Source organism: Phyllobates terribilis, unplaced genomic scaffold, assembly GCF_046119375.1.
Source record: "Phyllobates terribilis strain yellow unplaced genomic scaffold, ASM4611937v1 Scaffold_9__5_contigs__length_417890890, whole genome shotgun sequence".
In the NCBI taxonomy this organism is placed as follows: domain Eukaryota; kingdom Metazoa; phylum Chordata; class Amphibia; order Anura; family Dendrobatidae; genus Phyllobates; species Phyllobates terribilis.
Genome location: NW_027362769.1, coordinates 188,697,881 through 188,725,114, shown reverse-complemented (window position 1 = coordinate 188,725,114; position 27,234 = coordinate 188,697,881). Strand labels below are relative to the sequence as shown.

At 45.8% G+C, this 27,234-nt stretch overlaps 1 protein-coding gene across 6 annotated transcripts in view; it reads left to right on the top strand.

Moving 5' to 3' along the window:
* The window catches only part of MYLK (myosin light chain kinase), a 471,929-nt gene that overhangs the window by 137,520 nt on the left and 307,175 nt on the right, over window positions 1-27,234 (top strand). For 5 of the 6 annotated variants that reach the window (XM_073647529.1, XM_073647527.1, XM_073647528.1 and 2 more), the window contains 2 exons: window positions 15,249-15,383; window positions 22,458-22,610. In XM_073647529.1, the coding sequence (XP_073503630.1) occupies window positions 15,249-15,383; window positions 22,458-22,610 (288 nt within the window). The remainder of the gene's footprint in view (window positions 1-15,248; window positions 15,384-22,457; window positions 22,611-27,234) is intronic. The other variant, XM_073647531.1, reaches the window with a different exon arrangement.

Here is a 27,234-nt window from a genome sequence, read left to right as displayed (position 1 = left end):
TCTCTCATATGGTGGCCATACCCCGAGACCTGACAACAGGTCAGGTGGAGGTGTTGGTCTGCTCCTTTCAACAAAATGTACTTTTCAGGTTATCCCCCCTGTACCCTCCCTTATATTCCTTTCTTTTGAGGCCCAAACAGTCAGACTCTACCGGCCCTTCTCCCTGCGCAGTTGTGTATCGCCCTCCAGGCTCCCCCCGCCAGTTCTTGGATCACTTTGCCACTTGGCTTCCAAACTTTCTATCCTGTGACATCCCAACCCTCATCATGGGGGACTGGTTCATTTAGTACTATGTGATTACCCTTTTTTTTTTTACATTGTTGGCTGACCATACATTACAAGCAATTGCTACTATCCACCTTTCGTGTCCCCCCTATTTCCTCATAGATTATAGCTTGCGAGCAGCGGGGTCCTCGCTCCTCCTGGTATCTGGTGATTCATGTGATTATTGTTATTCTGTAATGTCTTTTATTGTCTGTACGAATCCCCTCTAAAATGTAAAGTGCTGCCGAATATGTTGATTCTATAGAAAATAAAAATTAATTATTATTACTTTAACATCCCAATTGGCGATCCCCTCTCCCCATCTGCCGCTCACCTTTTATCGCTAACCTCCTCCTTCGGCCTTTCACAGCTTACTAATAGAGATGAGCGTTGTTCTACTCGAACTGTTCGCCAATCTCAAATTCGAGCTGTTTTGGGCGGTGTTCGAGCCGTTCGGCGAACACGAACAATTTGAGAAAAATTCGGCTGTTCGAGGTTATGTTCGATAACTGTTCGTGCACCAAAATCATAACTGGATTTTTTCTCAGTAATGATGAAAATTAATGTTAATCCGCAGTTTGAGTGTACAGCGGGGCGGGGGGAGGGGCAGGGGATGGATCTCTGCAGGAACAATGAAGATCTCCATTTTTTTTTCTCTTTCCCGCATTTGCAGTGGGGAGGTGCAATCTGTCAGCCTATCAGCAGCGCACACACGGAGCGAAGTGCTTTTTTTCACACAAGCAAGGGCATGTGTCATTGGCAGTGTATGTCACATGTCCTTGCCCTATAAGACCAAGCCATTTTCCCCGTCGCCACCATTTTCTCACTGCTGCAGCTGCGTGTTAGACGGCACCGCTGTTGCTGTGTGCGCTATACCTTGTTAATTTCAAGCCAATTTTCGCACAAATATACAGATAGCTTGGGAGTAGGGAATAGTTGTGATTGCAGTCCTTTTAAGGACTAGGTTACAGCATTTCCTACGACTTTTATCAGGCAGGTCTGTGCTCTTAAATAGATAGATTGTGGGAGTAAAGACTAATTGTAATTGGAGTCCTTTTCAGGACTAGGTTACATCAGTTCCTATCAGTTTTTGCCAGGCAGGTCTGTGCCAGTGCTGTGCAAGTTTTTTTCACAGCATTTGGCTGAATCTAGCAAAGCTAATCCTTTTTGGCCTATTGCAGAGTGTGTTAGTCAGTGGAGTAGCCTATCTGTGTTGCAAGATATACCACCTGTGTATAGAATACCAATTTTTTTACTGCACCTAGTGAAGTAAAATCTTTTGGGCATAGCATCATTCTATTAGTCCATCTATACTGACCTCCATCAGGTTGCAAACTGAATATAATTTTTTTCTGCATCTATCTCTGAAAAAATATTGGGCTTCTAGCTGTGTGTGGGACTTGTTCTATTAGTCCATCTATACTGACCTCCATCAGGTTGCAAACTGAATATATTTTTTTCTGCATCTACCTCTGAAAAAATATTTGGCCTTCTAGCAGTGTGTCGGACTTTCTCTATTAGTCCATCTATACTGACCTCCATCAGGTTGCAAATTAAAACTAATTTTTATCTGCATCTACAGTACCTCTGAAAAAATATTTGGGCTTCTAGCAGTGTGTGGGACTTGTTCTATTAGTCCATCTATACTGACCTCCATCAGGTTGCAAACTGAATATATTTTTTTCTGCATCTACCTCTAAAAAAATATTGGGCTTCTAGCTGTGTGTGGGTCTTTCTCTGTTAGTCCATCTATACTGACCTCCATCAGGTTGCAAACTGAATATATTTTTTTCTGCATCTACCTCTGAAAAAATATTGGGCTTCTAGCTGTGTGTGGGACTTGGTCTATTAGTCCATCTATACTGACCTCCATCAGGTTGCAAATTAAAAATAATTTTTTTCTTCATTTATCTCTGAAAAAATATTTGGGCTTCTAGCGGTGTGTGGGACTTGGTCTATTAGTCCATCTATACTGACCTCCATCAGGTTGCAAATTAAAAATAATTTTTTTCTGCATCTAGCCCAGCCAATAGTTTTGGCCTAATACCACAGTTTGGCCACTCAGCTCTGCTCGGTTACCATCCATTGTTTTTTTGTGCAAACAACTCCAGAGTTGTGAATTAGTTAACCACCAAAATGAGTGGAAAAAGGCCTGCTGCTGGTGGAAAGGGGAATAGGCGTGTTGGGAAGGGGAAAAAAGGTTGTGTCCGTGGGGTAGGTGCAGAAGAAAGACCATCTTCCAGCCAAACTAAAATGTCTACTTCTTTTAGCGGACAATGTGATAAGATCCCTTTCTTACGGCCACGCCAATCGCTACAAATTCCAGATGAGGCACAAAAACAGCAGGTGCTTCAACGGATATCAAGTGCTCCTTTAAGTGGGCTCTCCTCCACCTCAACTTCAACATCACAAATACTCCAGTCCTCAAAGGTGTCACCCAAATCGCACTTGCTTCCTCACAGCTCCCAAATCTCCAGCTGCCCGTCTGAGTATGAGGTAGAACAGATGGTTGAGTCTGCAGAGCTGTTTACTCATACTATAGCCTGGGAATCAGAGGTCGACTCCAGCGCTTCTGTGAATCCAGACGAGGAAATGATCTGCACTGATGCCCAGAATCTTTATGAATCGGATCCAGGACCAGACGCACAAGGTTCTGACCATAATGTAGACCCTCATTCCCAAACTGTAACTCCTGTTGGTGGAGACAATGAGGAAGACGATGATAAGACTCAAATACCTGATTGGAGCGACAACTTTAGTTTTTTGTCAGGGCAGGAACAGGTTGGCTCTGAGGACGACGGGTGTGATAACGCACAGGGTGATGATGATGAGGTCGGAGATCCCACTTACTGTCAACCCACAGTCAGCCAAGAGATGAGGTCAGCAGAGGAGGTGGAGGAAGATGCTAGTGACGACGAGGTCAGGTTGCGCCTTCCTGGACAGAGACGTAGTACTGGAAGCACGTCAACAACTGCATCCTCAAACACAACTCTGCCTCTCACCACAAGTCGTGGTGGCTCTTCAGGTCGCATGGGTGCTAAGCCTTGCATAGCCTGGGCATTTTTTCAGATCGATAAAGATGACCCAACTCGTGTTATCTGTAACATTTGTCAGCAAAAGCTAAGTAGAGGCCAAAAAATACAGAGTTTGAGTACTTCATGCATGAACCGGCACATGGACATGAAGCATAAGTTGCAGTGGGAAGCTCAGTGTGCTACAATGCGGCCTAGCCGGCCGGGCCAACCACCGTCTGCCATATCTTGTGCATCCGCGGCCTCTTCATCCTCTGTGACTGGGGGGACAGCAGTCACACCTGTTTTGGGGCGCAGACCTGCCACCTCTTTACCCGCAACAGCCAGCGTGATTGGCAGGTCATCATTTTCTTTGGAGGTGGTAACACCAGCTGGTCTTGAGCGCTGTCCGACATCGATAGCACCACCTTTGGATCAAGGCAACCTAACATGTCCGCCTGCATCTTCCTCACAGACCGGCAGTTTGCCGGGGACACCCTTATCAACCCCGTCTAAGCACAATAGCCAGCCCTCGGTCCCTCAGATGTGGACAAGTAAAAGACCATTTCCTCCTAGCCATGAGAAAGCTAAGAGGTTGAATTTCACCATCTGCAAGCTCTTGGCTACAGAAATGCTGCCTTTCCGCCTGGTGGACACAGAGGATTTTTGAGACCTTATGTCCGTCGCAGTGCCCCAGTACCAGATGCCCAGTCGGCACTACTTCTAAAAGAAAGGTGTGCCTGCGCTCCACCAGCATGTCGCACACAACATCACCGCTTCTTTGAGAAACTCTGTGTGTGACAGGGTGCATTTCACCACAGACACTTGGACGAGTAGGCATGGACAGGGGCGTTACATGTCGCTGACTGGGCACTGGGTAACTATGGTGACAGCAGGACAAGGGGCTGCTGTCCAAGTCTTGCCGTCCCCACGAGTTGTGCGTCAATCCTCTTTATGTCATTTTTCCTCCACTGCTTCTGCCTCCTCAACCTCCTCTCGGTCTTCCACCTGCACCCAAAGCCTGTCTGGTCATGCCACAAGCTTTCTAACTGCGCAGAAGGGATCCTGCACACCTCCTTACTATGCTGGCAGTAGGGCTCAACGTCATCAGGCGGTTTTTACATTGAAATGTCTGGGAAATGTGAGTCACACAGCTGAGGAGTTGTGGTCAGCTCTGGAGAACCAATTTCATGAATGGTTGTCTCCACTGGACCTGAAACCAGGGAAGGCCGTGTGCGACAATGCTGCAAACCTGGGTGCGGCCCTTCGCCGGGGCAATGTCACACACGTGCCTTGTATGGCTCACGTGTTGAACCTGGTTGTCCAGCAATTTTTAGCCCACTATCCCAGACTAGATGGCCTTCTGCAGAGGGCACGGTCGCTGTGTGCTCACTTCCGCCGTTCGCATCCCGCAGCTCAGCGACTTACATCTCTACAGAAGTCGTTGGGCCTGCCACTTCACCGGCTAAAATGCAATGTGCCTACCCGGTGGAATTCAACTCTGCACATGTTGCAGCGACTGTGGCAGCACCGACAAGCCCTGGTGCAATACGTTCTGACGTATAGCCTGGGCCAACGAGATTCAGAGGTGGGGCAAATCACGCTGGAGGAGTGGTCTCAGATCAGGGACCTATGCACCCTTCTGCACAGTTTTGAAATGGCGACGAAGATGTTTAGTGCTGACGATGCCATTATCAGCATGACTATTCCGGTGATTTACATGCTGGAGCACATGTTAAACAGAATTCGGAGTCAGGTGGTGGCACAAGAGGAGGTGGAGGAAGTAGAGGAGGAGGAGTTGTATGCGGAAGGGCTAACATCTGCAAGGTCCAGACGGTCGGCAGCACCAGGGCGGCAGGCATGTGAGGGTGGGGGAGATGGTTTTACCAGGGTGCATGGTAGCAGCCAAACTAGTGAGGAAGGTGCAGGAGCCCAGGAAGAAGTGGAGGACGAACTGATGGAAGACTCATCAGATGAGGGAGACCTTGATCACATTTCTGTTGTGCGAGGTTGGGGGGAGAGGACAGAGGAAGGAAGCATGATTGTTACCTCGCCACCAACACAACAGGGACTTGGTGCTCCTGGATGCGCAACACACATGAGTGCCTTCTTGCTGCACTACCTGCAACATGACCCTCGAATTGTGAGAATTAGAAATAATCCTGACTACTGGGTTGCCACACTGTTAGATCCCCGGTACAAAAGTAAATTTGCAGAAATTATTCCTGCCATAGAAAGGGATGCACGCATGCAGGAGTATCAGCAGAGACTGTTGCAGAATCTTACATGTGCTTTTCCACAAAATACCAGTGGTGCACGTAGTGAATCTCACAGTTCCAACTTGCCAACCGTGGGACCGTCGAGTGTTCAGCACTCAAACCGTAACAGAACCACAGTATCTGCTGGTAACATCAATTTTGCGGAATCATTTCACCACTTTTTTAGCCCATCCTTTGCAAGGCCACAGGAGACAAGAAGTCTGACACATAGTCAACGCCTAGAGACGATGGTACAGGAGTATCTCCAAGTAAACATTGAAGCCACGACTGTGTCACTGGACCCTTGCTCTTTTTGGGCTTCCAATCTGGATAAATGGCCGGAGCTAGCCACTTACGCCTTGGAGATCTTGTCATGCCCCGCAGCCAGCGTTCTGTCTGAACGTGTGTTCAGCGCTGCTGGTGGTGTGCTGACAGATAAGCGCACGCGGCTCTCCACTGATAATGTAGACAGACTCACGTTCATAAAGATGAACAAATCATGGATCCGAAACGACTTTTCTACCCCTGTGTCATCCTGGGGAGAGTAAAAGCTTGATGATTGGTTAAAATCACCCTACCAACCGTTTTAAGCTTTCAAATTACTAATCATGTTTATCTGTATCTTGACTGGAAAATAATTTGGGCTTTGTAGCAGTGTGCAGCACTGATCCTATTAGGCCATCTATACTAAGCTCCACCAGATTTAAAATTAAAAATAATTTTTAGCTGCATCTAGCCCGGAAAATAATTTTGGGGCTCCGAGATGCGCAAGACACATAAGTGCCTTCTTGCTGCACTACCTGCAGCATGACCCTCATATTGTCAGAATTCGAAGTAATCATGACTACTGGGTTGCCACACTCTTAGATCCCCCAAACTTTTCGATCAACCTTTTCATTTTAATAAAGACCAAAAAAATGGTCATTTTTGAAATTATAAGCATTAGCAGGTTGTTAGAAACTGAAATCAAACAGTTTTCAACTCAAAACTTTATTCTAGGTGATGTTACATTTGCACATAGGACCCCTTGTTCGAAAGGAGCTTCTGAACTCTCTCGTCCATTGAATTTGTCAGGTTTTGGATGGTTTCTGCTTCAATTGTTTTGCATGAGGACAGAATACCCTCCCAGAGCTGTTGCTTAGATGTGAACTGCCTCCCGCCATCATAGACACTCCTTTTAATGATGCTCCAAAGGTTCTGAATGGGGTAGAGGTCAGGGGAGCATGGGGGTCACACCATAAGTTTGTCCCCTTTTATGCCCATATCAGCCAGAGATGCAGATGTTTTATGTGCAGCATGAGACGGGGCATTATCATGCAGAAAAATGATCTTGCTGTGAAATACACGGTTCTTCTTCTTGAACCATGGCAGGAAGTGCTGTTTGAGAAAATCCACATACATTATGGAGTTCATCTTTAGCGCCTTCAGGGATCCTAAAGGGGCCGACAATCTCTCTCCCCATGATTCCAGCCCAAAATATTACTCCACCTCCTCCTTGTTGGCGCTGTAGCCGTGTTTGCGTGGGGTGTCCATCAACCAGCCATCCTCCACTCCATCCATCTGGACCATCGAGCGCTGCACGGCACTCATCCGTGAACAAAACTGTTTTGAAATCAGTCTTCATGTAATGTTTGGCCCACTGGAGCCATTTCTGCTTGTGTGAAGTGGATAGAGGAGGTCGACAGGATGGCGTATGCACAGCTGCAAACCTCTGAAGGACCCTGCATCTTGTTGTTCGGGGGACGTTGGAGGCACAAGCAGCTTCAAAAACTTGTCTGCTGCTATGACAAGGCTTTTTTGCCGCTGCTCTTTTAACCTGACGTAATTGCCTGTAGGAAAGAGTCCTCAATTTGCCCTTATCAGCACGCACACGTGTGTACTGTGAATCAGCTACATACTTCTTGATTGCCAAGACACTTCATCCTGATCATCGCACAATGTTGATTGTAGTCATGCCTTGACCTAAACACTCCACAATTTGTTGCTTCTCAGCAGCCGACACATCCTTTTTCTTTCCCATTTTGGCAGAAAATGTAGGCTGCTTAATAATGTGAGACAGCCTTCTTAAGTAGTCTTGCCTTTCATTGGACACACCTGCCAAACTAATTAGCACAGGTGTCTGCAATTGCTTACAGTGATATAAAGAGCCCTGACACACATCACCATCAATGAGTTTAACTGACAAACAAACAAATTCTTCCCTTATCACTCCTAAACACTTTTTGCATAATAATTTGGAACGCGGTGTACATGTGCTTTTCCACAAAACACCAGTGGTTCACGTAGTGAATCTTACAGTTCTAACTTGCCAACCGTGGTCTGTATGGAGTTGTTCAATAAAGGGCCCAAAATTAAGATAACATAGATGGGAGAGGTCTCTATGAATAGGAATTCCTAAGTATTTGATACCCTGTGAGGGCCAGGCAAAGGGAAAGTTGGACTGGATGGAATCCTATATGGATTTAGGGAGGGAGACATCGAGGGCCTCAGACTTCGCTGCATTGATTTTAAAATTTGACCATGTAACAAAGTGATCTATTTCAGCCATAACAGCAGGGATGGATATATGTGATTGAGTGATATATACTAGGACATCATCAGCAAATAGAGAGCACTTGTACTCGGTGCCTCCCACCCCAATCCACCTAATATTGGGGTTATGGCGAATTGATGAGAGCAGGTGCTCCGTCACTAGGATGTATAAGAGAGGGGACAGAGGACATCCCTGCCTTGTCCCATTGGTGATTGTGAAAGGTGATGAAAATGTTCTGACGCACCCCCTGGGCCTTGGGACACCCGGAGCCGGACCCTTTTTGGTGGATGCTGGTGGTTGTAGTCTTCGTGGCGGCGACCCGGTTCCGCGGCTCAGGGCGGTCAAACCAGTGGCGGAACTATTTATGTGGTTTTGATGTTTAAATGTCCGACTACGCCACCCGTGGATTGCGGTCAGAGTGAACCGCCGCTACAGGGCAGACCGCTGAGGCTGGTGTTGTGGGTGCAGCAGAGCGTAGCATAACTCCCCACGGGAGGAGTATAGCCTCAGGGCAGTGTATGCGGAGGATGGGGGTGATGGTGCAGGGCAGCAGCAGTAACGACACGGAGTCAGTGATGCAGTCCAGGGCCTTTACTCACAGTTCTTATTATCCAGACCACGTCTGCAGGTAACGGCTGCCCACGTCGTACTGTGCTCACCAGGTGAGGGGCTCAGACAACTCCCAGATAACTTTGGAGCACTTCACAGGACCCCCTTTGTGTGTCCTTTGTCTGGCCTTTCTTACCAACACTTCTGTCCGGCTGCCTCGGGCCTCCTCTTGGTAAACTTGGCGCCAGTTTCCCTGACCCTATGTGGTGCCTTCCTAGCGGGTGTAGCGAGGGGCTGCGCCACATAAAATGTCAGAGCCTCTGGTTTCTAGCTGAGGGTCGTTTCCTGCCTCCACTAGTTCGGGGACCGGTCTTCCCCTTTGGCCTGACCCCTCCACGCAGGTGGATTCGGGCGTGCGGTGGCGACTCGCCCGTCCGCACCCCTGGGATCCCTTCATTCCTCGTTCCTGGAGCCTTCTCCGCTCCTCTTCCTTCCTTCTCCCTCTTCCAGGCCTGGGCCTCTGTTACTAGGCCCGCCTCCGGAGCAGAGCTCATGCAGAGCCCCTGCTCCCTGCCACTTCTGCTCAGACTTCTCTGCACTGAACTAAGATGGTGCCCACCTTTTATACTCCCTTCTCAATGCACCCAGGAACTGCTTCCTCCCTGCTCCTGCACTACAGGGTTCCCCTTCCTCAGTGTTCCCTCCCCCCACTCCAGCCAGGGACAGGGACTGTCGTGCCCATCTCAGGGGCATATTGGTTGCCCTGCCCCACGGCAATGTGGTGTAATGCATGCAGGTGTCGGGTCCTGATCCACACTCCATCCTTACCTGGGAGTGAGATATCACACCTCTGGGTGAGGTGCAATACGTCTGTAGCAACCGAGCCCTCAGGGTGCTACAGTTCCATTTATCTTCAGCCTAGGTGACGTATTGCGATACAGGGCCGTGATTTTGGCTATAAAAGGGTCCCCTAGACCCCTACCCCAAGCTTTTTAAGAGAATCATATATGGCGTGCCAGGAGACTCTATGGAATGCTTTCTCAGCATCCAACGAGAGTATCTAATTACAAATTTTTAACTGCATCTAGCCCAGGAAATACTTTGTGCCTAGTAGCAGTGTCTGCTAGTCAGCGGATTATCCCGGCTGTTAAGCAAGCTGCACCACCTGTAGTTTAGACACTTAATTTTTTCAAAGGAAATGCTTCGGGACCATGGGATACTTAGTGAAGAGCATCAGGAGGCACCCCAAGGCATAGGGGCTGGGACTGGCAGTAGGATGCCTTGCGGTGGACAGCCGAGCTCGATCCTTATAAAAGCTTTTTAACTGCAGCAGCTTTAGTGGACGCTACTGGAGCTGGAATTACGCGGCTGCTGGCATGAGACTTGCCCTCCAATAGATCCTTGTAAATGGATTTAAAGTGTATTCATTCAAATTAGAGAGACAATTTAAATTAAAAAGCTTAGAGCTGCCTCCACCACAGGGGGGCTCGCTCGACCCACCAGCGGACAGGCACCAGTATTGGGAGAGGGGGGCTGGCCGTCAGGGTTCACCGCGGCTCTGGCACAAACCCGGCGACACGGAGGTGGCACGGGCAGGAGCGGACTGGCCGTCTCGGCTTCTCACTTTTTGGATTTTAGAAGGGCATGACATGCCTATATCTGTGTCTCCCCCTCATTTTACTCCTCCACCTCTTTTATTTTCGCATGACTATATGTACTTGTCACTTTTCCATGTGTTAGTTGTGTCTTCTGAGCAGTTTGTCAGCTTTTGGACACCTTTGAAGGTGTTTTCTATGTGTTTCTATGTGTTTTTGTTTGCCTGCCATTGGTTTTAACGGTGTTCGAAGGTGTTCGACGAACCGAACCGAACTCGAACACTACGGGGGTGGCTCAACACTACTTACTAACTCTCCTACACATGAGGACGGGAACACATTGGACCTGATCTTCTCCCGGCTCTGTTCAATATATGATATTTAGTAATTCTCCCCTTCCACTGTCTGGCCATAATGTTCTTTCATTCTCTGTCAAGAACTGTGACCCTAACAAAGACCCCCCCACTTTCCACACCTATAGAAATATACGCGCCATTAACAGCCAGAAATTCATGAAAAAGTTGCAATCATCATTGGCCCCAATCTCCTCCCTCTCATGCCCTGTCTCTGCACTGAAGCATTATAACGAAATAATGCTACGCGCCCTGGATGAAGCCGCTTCTCCTACACAGAGAACAACTCGGCACAGACAGTGACATCCCTGGCACACGCCTCAAACACGTCTTCTCCAGCGGTGCTCCAGGTGCGCTGAACGGCTGTGGAGAAAATCCAATCTGCCCGAAGATTTCATCCATTATAAATTTATGCTGAAAACCTATAACTCTGCGCTTCACCTCTCCAAACAAACCTACTTTAACAACCTCATCTCACTGTCCTATAATCATAAACTCCTCTATGACACTTTTCACTCTCTCCTTAATCAAACAGCACAGGCCCCGATCACCGACCTCAGCGCTGACGATCTGGCCAATTATTTCAAAGAAAAATTGACCATATCCGACAGGAAATTTTCTCCCAATCCCCAAATGTTATGCATGCTGTCCCCCGCCACATTGTATCTTGCTCACTTTCTGACTTTGAACCAGTCACGGAAGAAGAATTGATCAGGCTCTTTGCTTCCTCTCGCCCTACCACCTGCACCAGTGACCCTATTCCCTCACATCTCCTTCAGTCCCTTTCTCCAGCTGTCACCACTCATCTAACTAAAATATTCAACCTCTCCCTCTCATCTGGTATCTTTCCCTCTTCATTTAAACACTCCAGCATACATCCATTACTTAAAAAACCATCCCTCGACCAGAACTGCACGGTCAACTACAGGCCTGTGTCTAATCTTCCCTTTATCTCTAAACTCCTGGAACTCCTGGTCCACTCCAGTCAGACAGTCTCAGACAACTCTCTTCTTGACCCTTTACAATCTGTTTTCCGCTCTTTACATTCTACTGAAACTGCCCTCACTAAAGTCTCTAATGATCTACTAACAGCTAAATCTAATGGTCCCTGCTGATCTCCTGGATCTCTCTGCAGCATTCGACACTGTGGATCACCAGCTCCTCCTCACTATGCTCCGCACTATTGGCCTCAAGGACACCATTCTCTCCTGGTTCTCCTCTTATCTCTCTGACCGCTCCTTCTCTGTGTCTTTCGCCAGCTCCTCCTCCTCTCTCCTTCCTCTTACTGTCGGGGTTCCTCAAGGATCAGTCCTAGGCCCCCTTCTTTTCTCCTTATACACCGCTCCTATTGGACAAACAATCAGTAGATTCGGTGTTCAGTACCATCTCTATGCTGATGACACCAATTATACACCTCTGCTCCGGACATCCCCCCGGCATTACTACAAAACACCAGTGATTGTCTTTCTGCTGTGTCTAACATTATGTCCTCCCTCCGCCTAAAACTGAATCTGTGAAAAACTGAACTTCTTGTGTTTCCACTCTCCACTAACCTACCTGTGCCCGATATTGCCATCTCCGTGTGTGGCTCAACCATTACTCCCCAGCATCATGCCCGCTGTCTTGGGGTCATACTCGATTCAGATTTTTCCTTCACTCCGCACATCAAATCACTCGCTCGTGTCATCTACACCTCAAAATCATCTCTAGAATCAGAACTTTTCTTACCTTTGACTCAGTAAACCCTCTTACTGTCGCTCTTATTCATTCTCGTCTGGATTATTGCAACTCTCTACTGATCAGTCTCTCTCTTACTAAACTCTCCCCTCTCCAATCCATCCTGAATGCAGCAGCCAGGATCATATTCCTCGCCAACCGCTACACCGATGCCTCCACCCTGTGCCAGTCGTTGCACTGGTTGCCCATCCAATATAGAGTTCAATATAAACTCATCACCCTCACCCACAAAGCGCTCCATGCTTCAGCACCACTCTACATCTTCTCCCTCGTCCCAGTCTACCACCCTTCCCGTGCCCTCCGTTCTGCTAATGACTTAAACTAAAATCCTCCTTAATCCGAACCTCCCACTCCCGTCTCCAAGATTTCTCACGTGCTGCGCCAATTCTTTGGAATGCACTACCCAGGACAATTCGATTAACTCCCAATACCCACAGTTTTAGGCATGCCCTAAAAACCCATTTGGCCTATTTCCTCAACACACTTATCTAACTGTCCCAGTTTGGCCCATATTAACATTTTCTTCAAAATCATGTTCATACCCTCCATGCACTGATTCGCCTCTGTCTGTACTGTACACATACTGACTGGCGACCAGTTCATGTAGTGTTATGTACTTACCCTATTTAGCATATTATGGCTGCATTATACAATATATGTACATTTTACCTTTTGTGTCTCCCCTACTTACTTATAGACTGTAAGCTTGCGAGCAGGGCCCTCAATCCTTTTAATATCTGAGTTATGCTTATTCTGTAACGTCTTTTTGTCTGTACAAGCCCCCTCCTAAAATTGTAAAGTGCTGCGGAATATGATGGTACTATAAAAATAAAAATTATTATTAATAAGTTGAGATATACCATATCTACCACATTTCCCTGATCTACCCAGTCAGTGATTCCATCATAGAAGGAAATTAGATGAGTCTGGCTTGACTGGTTTGCTACAAACCCATGCTGGCTCTGGTTAATTACTGTATTCTTATCTAAGTGCTTACATATTTGCTGTTTAATAATTTGTTCAAAGATTTTTCCTTGTATAGAATTAAGGCTCACTGTCCTGCCATTTCCTGGCTCCATCTTGTTTCCTTTTTTGAAGATAGGGACAACATTTGCCCTTCTCCAATCTTCTGGGACTATTTCTGTTCTCCAGGAATTTTCAAAGATTCTGGCTAGTGGTTCTGCAGTTTCCTCTGCTATCTTTTTCCTTACCCTAGGATGTAATTCATCTGGACCAGGAGATTTAAATTCATGTAAATCAGCTATGTGTCCCCTCACCATCTCTCTGTTTATAGATAGTGTGGATTCTTCTTTTCCTTCGATAGCACCGTGAAGATCAGTTGATGTTACATTTCTTTTCTTACAAAACACAGATGCAAAACAGGAATGTAAAAGTTCGGTCTTCTCAACATCATTTTTGACCACTTCACCCTTTTCATCCTGTAAAAATCCTATACCATCTTTGACTTTTCTTTTGCTTTGGACATACCTCCTTTTTATTGCTTTTGGTCTCCCTTGCAAGCCTCACTTCATTACTGGCTTTAGCTCTTCTAACGCTTGCCCTGCATTCCCTGCAGACAGCATTATATTCTTCTATAGATATGACCCCCTCTTTCCATTTAATATACATTTCTTTTTTCCTTTTTAACAAGTGTTTAACTTCTGTGTTCATCCATCCTGGTCTCTTTAAATGCTTCCAATTCTTCCTTCTTTTCGGGATTGTTACTGATTGTGCAGTGAGAAATTCATTTTGCAAAATCTCCCATCCTTCATGGACATTTCTGTCCTTTAGAACATCCGGATATTGGACCTTTCCTACCCTCTTTCTGAGTCTATTAAAATCTGTCTTTCTGAAGTCCAATTTTAAAGTCTGAGTCCTCACTAGTCTTCCTCCTCTCATAATTCAAAATTCGAGGATACATGATCGCTGCCTTCTAAGTTACCAGCCACCTTTACTTCCTCAACCGTTTCCTCCATGTTGGTAATAATTAGGTACCAGATGGCAGATCCTCTTGTTCTCTCTTCTATCTTTTGAAAAATAAAGTTGGCAGCGAGAGAAGATAAGAACTTTCTGGACCCATTACTTTTGCCTGAGAGAGATTCCCAACAAATATCTGGATAGTTAAAATCTCCCATAATTACTATGTCTTACTTTTCTGAGAACAAAGACATCTGATGTAAAAGGAGTTCATCCATATCTTCAGTCTGTCCAGGTGGCCTGTAGTAAACACCTACAGTAGTGTCCTTTATGTCCTTCTCTCCTTGTATTCTTACCCAAACAGTTTCTTCAGAGCTACCATTCTCTGAAGCTTGGATCTGTGTGGAGGTTTGCTCTTCTTAACATACAATGCAACACCTTCTCCCCACTTGTTAATCCTGTTTCTTATAGATAAATTGTAGCCTTCAAGGTTTTTAATCCAGTCATGTGTATCGTCCCACCAAGTTTCAGTGATGCCTGTGACATCATATCTCTCTGTTAGCAGCTCTAATTCTCCTTGTTTGTTACCCATGCTCTGTACATTTGTGTAGACACATTTTAGTTTGTAGTCGGTTTCTCTTGCTCCTCTGCTTTCATTCAGAATTTGTTGTTTGTGTTCTTTATTTCCACTTCTAATGGCAGAATTCATTAGCTGCATACATTTTCCTGGCCGTATGTTTCCCATCCCATAGTGCTCTACATTAAAGATCTCCTGATGAGTGTAGCAAGGTGTCTACCATATATGTGTTTTCCTGTTTTCATAAGATGCAACCCATCTCTAGCAAAGAGTCCATCATACAGGTAATTCACTCCATGGTCAAGAAACCCAAAACGTTGCTGACGGCACCATCGATGTAGCTAGATGCAAGGAGCAGACTGATTAACATTCATTGAGTTTGCAGACGTATTGTTACTGGAGATTTGCGAAATCCTGTCGCCCCCTCGTCGCTTTTCCTCTTTGGTAATTTCAGGCTTTGAAGCTCTGCAGTTTGCTCCGCGCTTTGTTAAAGTTTTGAAGAGCCGCATCTTAACAGAAGGACAGGACCTGGTCCTGAGCTGCACCGTGTACGGAGATCCGCGGCCTGAAATCACCTGGTTATTAAATGGTAAAAGTCACCCACATATGTGCAAATGTTCTACATCCCTGTGTGAGTCCACCACCAACCGCAGAATAGTGAGTGCAGCTCTGGAGTATAATACCGGAGGTAACTCAGGATCAGTACAGGATCAGTAATGTATGTACACAGTGACTGCACCAGCAGAATAGTGAGTGCAGCTCTGGAGTATAATACAGGATGTAACTCAGGATCAGTAATGTAATGTATGTACACATTGACTGCACCAGCAGAATAGTGAGTGCAGCTCTGGAGTATAATACAGGATGTTACTCAGGATCAGTAATGTAATGTATGTACACAGTGACTGCACCAGCAGAATAGTGAGTGCAGCTCTGGAGTATAATACAGGATGTAACTCCGGATCAGTAATGTAATGTATGTACACAGTGACTGCACCAGCAGAATAGTGAGTGCAGCTCTGGAGTATAATACATGATGTATCTCAGGATCAGTAATGTAATGTATGTACACAGTGACTGCACCAGCAGAATAGTGAGTGCAGCTCTGGAGTATAATACAGGATGTAACTCCGGATCAGTAATGTAATGTATGTACACAGTGACTGCACCAGCAGAATAGTGAGTGCAGCTCTGGAATATAATACAGGAGGTAACTCTGGATCAGTAATGTAATGTATGTACACAGTGACTGCACCAGCAGAATAGTGAGTGCAGCTCTGGAGTATAATACAGGATGTAACTCAGGATCAGTGATGTAATGTATGTACACAGTGACTGCACCAGCAGAATAGTGAGTTCAGCTCTGGAGTATAATACAGGATGTAACTCAGGATCAGTAATGTAATGTATGTACACAGTGACTGCACCAGCAGAATAGTGAGTGCAGCTCTGGAGTATAATACAGGAGGTAACTCAGGATCAGCAATATATGTACACAGTGACTGCACCCGCAGAATAGTGAGTGCAGCTCTGGGATATAATACAGGAGGTAACTCTGGATCAGTAATGTAATGTATGTACACAGTGACTGCACCAGCAGAATAGTGAGTGCAGCTCTGGAGTATAATACAGGATGTAACTCAGGATCAGTAATGTAATGTATGTACACAGTGACTGCACCAGCAGAATAGTGAGTGCAGCTCTGGAGTATAATACAGGATGTAACTCAGGATCAGTAATGTAATGTATGTACACAGTGACTGCACCAGCAGAATAGTGAGTGCAGCTCTGTAGTATAATACAGGATGTAACTCAGGATCAGTATTGTAATGTATGTACACAGTGACTGCACCAGCAGAATAGTGAGTGCAGCTCTGGAGTATAATACAGGATGTAACTCAGGATCAGTAATGTAATGTATGTACACAGTGACTGCACCAGCAGAATAGTGAGTGCAGCTCTGCAGTATAATACATGATGTAACTCTGGATCAGTAATGTAATGTATGTACACAGTGACTGCACCAGTAGAATAGTGAGTGCAGCTCTGGAGTATAATACAGGATGTAACTCAGGATCAGCAATGTATGTACACAGTGACTGCACCAGCAGATTAGTGAGTGCAGCTCTGGAGTATAATACAGGATGTAACTCAGGATCAGTAATGTAATGTATGTACACAGTGACTGCACCAGCAGAATAGTGAGTGCAGCTCTGGAGTATAATACAGGATGTAACTCAGGATCAGTAATGTAATGTATGTACACAGTGACTGCACCAGCAGAATAGTGAGTGCAGCTCTGGAGTATAATACAGGATGTAACTCAGGATCAGCAATGTAATGTATGTACACAGTGACTGCACCAGCAGAATAGTGAGTGCAGCTCTGGAGTATAATACAGGATGTAACTCAGGATCAGTACAGGATCAGTAATGTATGTACACAGCGACTGCACCAGCAGAATAGTGAGTGCAGCTCTGGAGTATAATACAGGATGTAACTCAGGATCAGCAATATATGTACACAGTGACTGCACCCGCAGAATAGTGAGTGCAGCTCTTCAGTATAATACAGGATGTAACTCTGGATCAGTAATGTAATGTATGTACACAGTGACTGCACCAGCAGAATAGTGAGTACAGCTCTGGAGTATAATACAGGATGTACTGTAACTCAGGATCAGTAATGTACCGTATATTCCGGCGTATAAGACGACTTTTGAAGACTGAAAAATCTTCTGTCTAGTCTGGGGTCGTCTTATACGCCGGTAATGCTTTTGAACTTTCAGAAATTGACATGCGGGGATACTCTGGGGGTGTTAATAAGCTGCCGTGGCCGTATCCCTGCCATGTCGGAGTTAATATAAGGTGGAGGGAGTTAAAATACGGCGGCGGTACGTCCAGACAGTCAGCGCTTCTGTGCTGAAACTGACACATGGCTGCGTATTCCCAGCTCCGGACACAGCGCAGGGCTTCTGTGCCGACAGCTTTCACTTGTCACAGAAGCGCTGCGCTGTGTCCGGAGCAGGGAAGTTCGCATCGCTTCTGTGACAATATATGAAAAGCCGGCAATTCAGCAGCGGCATAAGCCGGCACCCGACAATTTAGAATAGAAAGAATAGAGCTTCACACATAGATTAGATAGATAGAAACATGTCAGTCACATATATATGAAGTACAGTGACAGTATTGCTTACTGTACTTGTCATTTAGTGTAAAGGATTTATTAAAACAAATAATAGTGTTTTCATGCACTGTCTCTTTAAAAAAGCCGGCCGGCAATTCAGCAGCGGTACCCGACAATTTATAACAGACAGAATAGAGCTTCACACATAGATTAGATAGATAGAAACATGTCAGTCACATATATATGAAGTACAGTGACAGTGTTGATTACTGTACTTGTCATTTAGTATTAAAATAAAGGATTTATTATTAAAAAAATTGGCGTGGGGTTCCCCTTAATTTTAGGCTCTAGCGGAGGTTAAGCAGACGACTGGGGCAGATGTTTGAAGCCTGGGAGGGGGGTAATACCCACAGAGCTTCCCAGGCTACTAATATCAGCCCCCAGCTGAATACCTAGTCTTTACTAGCTATTAAAATGGGGAACCCCCCCAAAAAAATGACGTGGGGTCCCCCCTAATTTAATAGCTAGCAAAGGCTAGGCAGACAGCTGGGGGCTGATATTAATAGCCCAGGAAGGGTGCCATGAATATTGGCCCCCTCCCAGGCTAGAAACACCAGCCGTCAGCCGCCCCAGAAATGGCGCATCCATAGGATGCGCCAATTCTGGCACTTAGCCTCGCTCTTCCACGCTGCCCTGGTGCGGTGGCAGGGGGTAATAGGGTTGGGGTTGATGTCAGCTTATAATGCCAGCTGACATCAAGCCCAGGTTAGTAATGGAGAGGCGTCTATAAGACACCCCCATTACTAACCCCATAGTCAAAGTTAAAAAAAACACAAACACCCAGAATAAAGTCCTTTAATTGAAATAAACACACAATTCTTTATTGTTCTAAATTAAACCATACTTACCATCACGCCCATTCCAGATGAAGCCAACGATCTCCTGCAATAAAAGAAAAATAATAAACCAACCTCATCCTTACCTTTCCATGGTTCCCAGGACCGCTCCAGCTCTGCTACATCGAGATGACAGGCTGGACCGCAGCAGAACGCTGCCATCCAGCCTGTCATCCCGCAGACACTGAGAAGCGCAGGCATGCTTGCGCTCCTCAGTGTCTGACTGTGACGGCATCCAGATGAGCCGACAATGAACTCAGCTCACCTCCTGGACGTCCGTCACTGACAGCGTGGGAAACTTCTACTGCGCATGCGGGGAGCAGGAGAATTTTCCCACGCTGTCAGTGACGTGCATGAGGTGAGCCGAGTTCATTGGACATGATCTCGGCTCATCTGGATGCCGTCACAGTCAGACACTGAGGAGCACAAGCATGCCTGCGCTTCTCAGTGTCTGCCGCATGGCAAGCTGAACGGCAGCGTTCTGCTGCGGTGCAGCCTGTCATGTGAATGTAGCAGAGCTGGACCGGTCCTGGGAACCATGGAAAGGTAAGGATGAGGTTGGTTTATTATTTTTCTTTTATTGCAGGAGATCGTTGGCTTCAGCTGGAATGGGCGTGATGGTAAGTATGGTTTAATTTAGAACAATAAAGAATTGTGTGTTTATTTCAATTAAAGGACTTTATTCTGGGTGTTGTGTTTTTTTTAATTACTTTACTAGAAATTCATGGCGGTCATGTCTAATATTGGCGTGACCCCATGAATTTCGGGCTTAGGGCCAGCTGATAATGCCAAGCTGGCCCTAACCCCTTTATTACCCAGTGAGCCACCGCACCAGGGCCCTGGATGAGTTGGGTACAGCGCCAGAAGATGGCGCTTCTATGAACGCGCCATTTTCCGGGGTGGCTGCGGACTGCAATTTGCAGCAGGGGGGGCCCAGAAAGCTTGGGCCTCCCTGCGCTGCAGATTCCAGCCCCCAGCTGCCTAGTTGTACCTGGCTGGACACAAAAATAGGGCGAAGCCCCACGTATTTTTTTTTTTTATTATTTCATGAAATAATTAAAAAAAAAAGGGCTTCCCTATATTGTTGTGTCCGGCAAGGTACAAATAGGCAGCTGGTGGTTGGGGGCAGCCCGTTCCTGCCTGCTGTACCTGGCTGGACACAAAAATATGGCGAAGCCCCACGTCAACATTTTTGGGAAAAATTAATTACAAAATTAATAATTTAGGGACTGCATCTTTATTAACCCCTCAATTGTCATTTAGTGTTAAAATAAAGGATTTTTTAAAAAGAAAATTGGCGTGGGATCCACCATCATTATAGTCTCTAGCGGAGGTTAAGCAGACGGCTGGGGCAGATGTTTGAAGTCTGGGAAGGGGGTAATACCCACGGAGCTTCCCAGGCTACTAATATCAGCCCCCAGCTGAATACCTAGCCTTTACTAGCTATTAGAATGGGGGACCCCCCCAAAAAATGACGTGGGGTCCCCCCTATTTTAATATGTTTATGAGTGACAGTTTTCCTGCTATATACCTGCATGTCATAAGAATTTAAATTAAAAAAGGACCATGTTAAATTCAAATCTGTTTTTTTTTAATTTTTACCGGTGTTTGGTATGCGTTGGAAAAGGGGTAGTCTTATACGGTGAATATATCCTAAACTCTATATTTTAACAGGAAAGTAGGGGGGTCGTCTTATACACCAGGTCGTCTTATACGCCGGAATATACGGTAATGTATGTACACAGTGACTGCACCAGCAGAATAGTGAGTGCAGCTCTGGAGTATAATACAGGAGGTAACTCCGGATCAGTAATGTAATGTATGTACACAGTGACTGCACCAGCAGAATAGTGAGTGCAGCTCTGGAGTATAATACAGGATGTAACTCAGGATCAGTAATGTAATGTATGTACACAGTGACTGCAACAGCAGAATAGTGAGTGCAGCTCTGCAGTATAATACAGGATGTAACTCAGGATCAGCAATGTATGTACACAGTGACTGCACCAGCAGAATAGTGAGTGCAGCTCTGGAGTATAATACCGAATGTAACTCAGGATCAGTACAGGATCAGTAATGTATGTACACAGGGACTGCACCAGCAGAATAGTGAGTGCAGCTCTGCAGTATAATACAGGATGTAACTCAGGATCAGTAATGTAATGTATGTACACAGTGACTGCACCAGCAGAATAGTGAGTGCAGCTCTGGAGTATAATACAGGATGTAACTCAGGATCAGTAATGTAATGTATGTACACAGTGACTGCACCAGCAGAATAGTGAGTACAGCTCTGGAGTATAATACAGGATGTAACTCAGGATCAGTAATGTAATGTATGTACACAGTGACTGCACCAGCAGAATAGTGAGTGCAGGTCTGGAGTATAATACAGGATGTAACTCAGGATCAGTAATGTAATGTATGTACACAGTGACTGCACCAGCAGAATAGTGAATGCAGCTCTGGAGTATAATACAGGATGTAACTCAGGATCAGTAATTTATGTACACAGCGACTGCACCAGCAGAATAGTGAGTGCAGCTCTGGAGTATAATACAGGATGTAACTCAGGATCAGTAATGTAATGTATGTACACAGTGACTGCACCAGCAGAATAGTGAGTGCAGCTCTGGAGTATAATACAGGATGTAACTCAGGATCAGTAATGTAATGTATGTACACAGTGACTGCACCAGCAGAATAGTGAGTGCAGCTCTGGAGTATAATACAGGATGTAACTCAGGATCAGCAATGTAATGTATGTACACAGTGACTGCACCAGCAGAATAGTGAGTGCAGCTCTGGAGTATAATACAGGAAGTAACTCAGGATCAGTAATGTAATGTATGTACACAGTGACTGCATCAGCAGAATAGTGAGTGCAGCTCTGGACAATAACACAGGAGGTAACTCAGGATCAGTAATGTAATGTATGTACACAGTGACTGCACCAGCAGAATAGTGAGTGCAGCTCTGGACAATAACACAGGAGGTAACTCAGGATCAGTAATGTAATGTATGTACACAGTGACTGCACCAGCAGTATAGTGAGTGCAGCTCTGGAGTATAATACAGGATGTAACTCAGGATCAGTAATGTAATGTATGTACACAGTGACTGCACCAGCAGAATAGTGAGTGCAGCTCTGGGGTATAATACAGGATGTAACTCAGGATCAGTAATGTAATGTATGTACACAGTGACTGCACCAGCAGAATAGTGAGTGCAGCTCTGGACAATAACACAGGAGGTTACTTGTGAGCAGTATATTATACTTATGTTCTCATGTTTATTTTCGTCTAGTAATAAGTGTTTGGTTCCAGGATCTTTTCCTTGGTGAGTGGGCAGCTTCTTCTTCGTTGTGTGACCAGTGTTGCTGTGATCCGGTGCACACAGGCTGTGGGGGATCATTAGAATATAATTTTCTTTTATTCCAGAAGTAATTGGTCTCAGACGTTCTTTCTCTTCTTCACATGCAGTTCCACTCTTTACCACGTGGGGGCATCACAGACTCAGATTTTCCATCTGCAGAATTTCACATTTTCGCTTTTCTTTTTTGTTGCTTTTTTGCGGTTGTGATGATTCCTGTTGTATTTTGATGATTGATCTTTTGCGCTGATCACTTTGATTCTCCTCAGATCAGCCCATCAAGTTTACCCGCTCCACATATGAAGACCAGATTGCGAAGCTGACGATGCAGGATGCTCTACCTGAAGATCAGGGCGTCTACACCTGCGTGGCACGGAACAGCTGTGGATCGTCCTCTTGTAAAGCCACGGTGACTGTGACAGGTGAGTAGCTCGTGCCCACAGCAGTATTGAGGAGAAGCCCCCTTTTGAGCTAGCACAGCCATGAGTCTTCTTGGGAATGATGCAACAAGTTTTTCACCCCTGGATTTGGGCATCCTCGGCCATTCTTCCTGGCAGATCCTCTCCAGTTCCGTCAGGTTGGATGGTGAACGTTGGTGGACGGCCATTTTCAGGTCTCTCCAGAGATGCTCAATTGGGTTTAGGTCAGGGCTCTGGCTGGGCCAGTCAAGAATGGTCACAGTTGTTCTGAAGCCGCTCCTTTGTTATTTTTGCTGTGTGCTTAGGGTCATTGTCTTGTTGGAAGGTGAACCTTCGGCCAAGTCTGAGGTCCAGAGCTCTCTGGAAGAGGTTTTCATCCAGGATATCTCTGTACTTGGCCGCATTCATGTTTCCTTCAATTGCAACCAGTCGTCCTGTCCCTGCAGCTGAAAAACACCCCCATAGCATGATGCTGCCACCACCATGTTTCACTGTTGGGATTGTATTGGGCAGGTGATGAGCAGTGCCTGGTTTTCTCCACATATACCGCTTAGAATTATCACTAAAAAGTTCTATCTTCGTCTCATCAGACCAGAGAATCTTATTTCTCATAGTCTGGGAGTCCTTCATGTGTTTTTGAGCAAACTCTATGCGGGCTTTCATATGTCTTGCACTGAGGAGAGGCTTCCGTCTGGCCACTCTGCCATAAAGGCCTGTCTTGTGGAGGGTTGCAGTGATAGTTGACTTTGTGGAACTTTCTCCCATCTCCCTATTGCATCTCTGGAGCTCAGCCTCAGGGATCTTGGGGTTCTTCTCACCAAGGTTCTTCTCCCATGATTGCTCAGTTTGGCTGGAAGGCCAGGTCTAGGAAGACTTCTGGTGGTCCCAAACTTCTTCTATTTAAGGATTATGGAGGCCACTGTGCTCTTAGGAACCTTGAGTAATGCAGAAATTCTTTTGTAACCTTGGCCAGATCTGTGCCTTGCCACAATTCTGTCTCTGAGCTCCTTGGGCAGTTCCTTTGAGCTCCTGATTCTCATTTGGTCTGACATGCACTGTGAGCTGTGAGGTCTTATATAGACAGGTGTGCGCCTTTCCAAATCAAGTCCTATCAGTTTAATGAAACACAGCTGGACTCCAATGAAAGAGTAGAACCATCTCACGGAGGATCACAAGGAAATGGACAGCATGTGACTTAAATATGAGTGTCTGAGCAAAGGGTCTGAATACTTATGACCATGTGATATTTCAGCTTTTCTTTTTTAATAAATTTGCAAAAATTTCTACATTTCTGTTTTTTTTGGTCAAGATGGGGTGCAGAGTGGACTTTAACCCCTTAACAACATTTGCCGTACTAATACGCGTCTGTGCCCTGGGACTTAAGAGCCAGACCCGTATTAGTCCGTCATGGCGTTCGCACGCGCACACAGGCTGTGCGGGCGCGATCGCCGCCGGGTGTCAGCTGATTGTCACAGCTGACACCCGGTACTATGTGCAGGGAGCGGTCCTGCACCGCTCCCAGCACATTAACCCCCGCGATGCTGCGATCGAAGTCGATCGCGACATTGCGGGGGCAAGGGGAGGTGATCGCCGACAATCACCGACTCTTCCGGCTTCCAGCGCAGTCTGCAAAGGATTCCCGGGTGTTGCCATGACGACCCGATGTCGTCATGACAACATCCGGGTCACCAGACAGCAGGAAGATTGTTTGGACATGCGCAGTGCATCTCCAAGCAATCTTCACACTGTGCACTTCTGACAGCCTTCATGGCATAGGGATGGTGCTCCATTCCTGTGCCATGCAGGCGATCAGAGAAAAAAAAGTGAAAGTCCCAGAGTGGGACAAAGTAATAAAGTGTATAAACTGTGTGAAAGTGGAAAAAAAAAATAATCCACCAAAAATAAAAATATAATGTACCCATCAATAAATATTATTATAAAAAAACAAACAAAAAACAATAAAAGTACACATATTTGGTATCGCCGCGTCCGGAACAACCTGACCTATAAAACTGTCCCACTAGTTAACCCCTTCAGTGAACATGGTAAAAAAAAAAAACCGAAGCAAAAAACAATGCTTTATCACCATACCGCCAAACAAAAAGTGGAATAACACGCGATCAAAAAGACGCATATAAATAAAAATGATACCGCTGAAAACATCATCTCGTCCCGCAAAAAACAAGCCGCCATACATCTCCATCAGCCGAAAAATAAAAAAGTTATAGCTCTCAGAATAAAGCGATGCTAAAAAATATTTTGTTCTATAAAATAGCTTTTATTGTATATAAGCGCCAAAACATAGAAAAATGATACAAATGTGGTACCGCTGTAAACGTACTGACCCGAAGAATAAAGCTACCTCATCAATTTTACCACACGCGGAACAGAATTAAAAAAAAAACAATTCCTGAATTGTTGGTTTTTGTTTATTCTGCCTCCCAAAAATCGGAATAGAAAGCGATCAAAAAATGTCACGTGCCTGAAACTGGCACCAATAACCACGTCAAGTCATCCCGCAAGAAACGAGCCATCACATGACTGTCTGCCAAAATCTGGAAAAATTATAGCTCTCAAAATATGGCGATGCAAAAACTAGATTTTACAAAATATGTGTCTTTTAGTGTGTGACAGCTGTCAGTCATAAAATCCCCATATGATTCTGGCATTGCTGTAATCACACCGACCCGAAGAATAAAGTCGTCTAATCACTTATACCGCACAAGGAACAGCGTCAAAAATAAACTCTTGGGTTAGGATTGGGCTAGGGTTAGGGCTGGGTTTGGGGCTAGGCCTGTGCTGGGGCTAGGCCTGTGCTGGGGCTAGGCCTGTGCTGGGGCTAGGGTTGTGCTGGGGCTAGGCCTGTGCTGGGGCTAGGCCTGTGCTGGGGCTAGGGTTGTGCTGGGGCTAGGGTTGTGCTGGGGCTAGGGTTGTGCTGGGGCTAGGGTTGTGCTAGGGTTAGGGCTGGGGTTGGGATTTTTTTCAAAAGTAAGAAAAAAAGATGACGATATGGCGACTAGTGTTGAGAGCAAGTGCTCGCTACTTGAGTTTGCATCGGGTGCTCTGGTATGCATTGAGTATCGTGGGTATTTGAGTGACATGCTCGAGTCTCTGCCCCATATGCTTCGCGGCCAAAAAACTTTACGGGGATTGCCTGCCATGCACGAGCGATCCCCGCATGTTTTTTTTTGGGTGTCTAATAACCGTGAAACATGCGGGCGGGGACTCGAGCATGTCACTCGAGCACACGCTGTACATGGTGCATACCTGAGTACCCGATGCAAACTCAAGTAGCGAGCACTTGCGCTCAAGAATAATGACAACTTATTCAATATGATGACCTAATGTAAACAAATTCTGTGCCGTACCTCTGGGTTCAAAATGTTCACTATACACCTTAATAAAATCCTTGAGGGGTATAGTTTCCAAAATGGGGACACTTGTGGGGGAGCTCCACTGTTTAGGCACATCACGGGCTCTCCAAACGCGACATGGTGTCCGCTAACAAATTGAATGGAAAATCGGCTCAAATTGTTAGCGGACGCCATGTTGCGTTTGGAGAGCCCTTGTGTGCCCAAACATTGGAGCTCCCCCACAAGTGACCCCATTTTGGAAACTAGACCCCCCAAGGCACCTATCTAGATGCATAGTGAGCACTTGGAACCCCCAGGTGCTTCACAAATTGATTCGTAAAAATGAAAAAGTGAAAAAAAAAACATTTTTTAATTTTTATGAATCAATTTGTGAAGCACTTCGGGTTCCAAGTGCTCACTATGCATCTAGATAGGTGCCTTGGGGGGTCTAGTTTCCAAAATGGGGTCACTTGTGGGGGAGCTCCAATGTTTGGGCACACAGGGACTCTCCAAATGCAACATGATATCCGCTAACAAATTGAATGGAAAATCGGCTCAAATTGTTAGCGGACACCACGTTGCGTTTGGAGAGCCCCTCTGTGCCCAAACTTTGGAGCTCCCCCACAAGTGACCCCATTTTGGAAACTAGACCCCCCAAGGCTCCTTTCTAAATGAATAGTGAGCACTTGGAACCCCCAGGTGCTTCACAAATTGATTCGTAAAAATGAAAAAGTGAAAAAAAAAACACTTTTTCATTTTTACGAATCAATTTGTGAAGCACCTAGGGGTTCCAAGTGCTCACTATGCATCTAGATAGGTGCCTTGGGGGGTCTAGTTTCCAAAATGGGGTCACTTGTGGGGGAGCTCCAAAGTTTGGGCACAGAGGGGCTCTCCAAACGCAATGTGGTGTCCGCTAACAATTTGAGCCGATTTTCCATTCAATTTGTTAGCGGATACCATGTTGCATTTAGAGAGTCCCTGTGTGCCCAAACATTGGAGCTCCCCCACAAGTGACCCCATTTTTGAAACTAGACCCCCCAAGGCACCTATCTAGATGCATAGTGAGCACTTGGAACCCCTAGGTGCTTCACAAATTGATTCGTAAAAATGAAAAAGTGTTTTTTTTTTCACTTTTTCATTTTTACGAATCAATTTGTGAAGCACCTGGGGGTTCCAAGTGCTCACTATGCATCTATAAAGGTGCCTTTGGGGGTCTATTTTCCAAAATGGGGTCACTTGTGGGGGAGCTCCAAAGTTTGGGCACACAGGGGCTC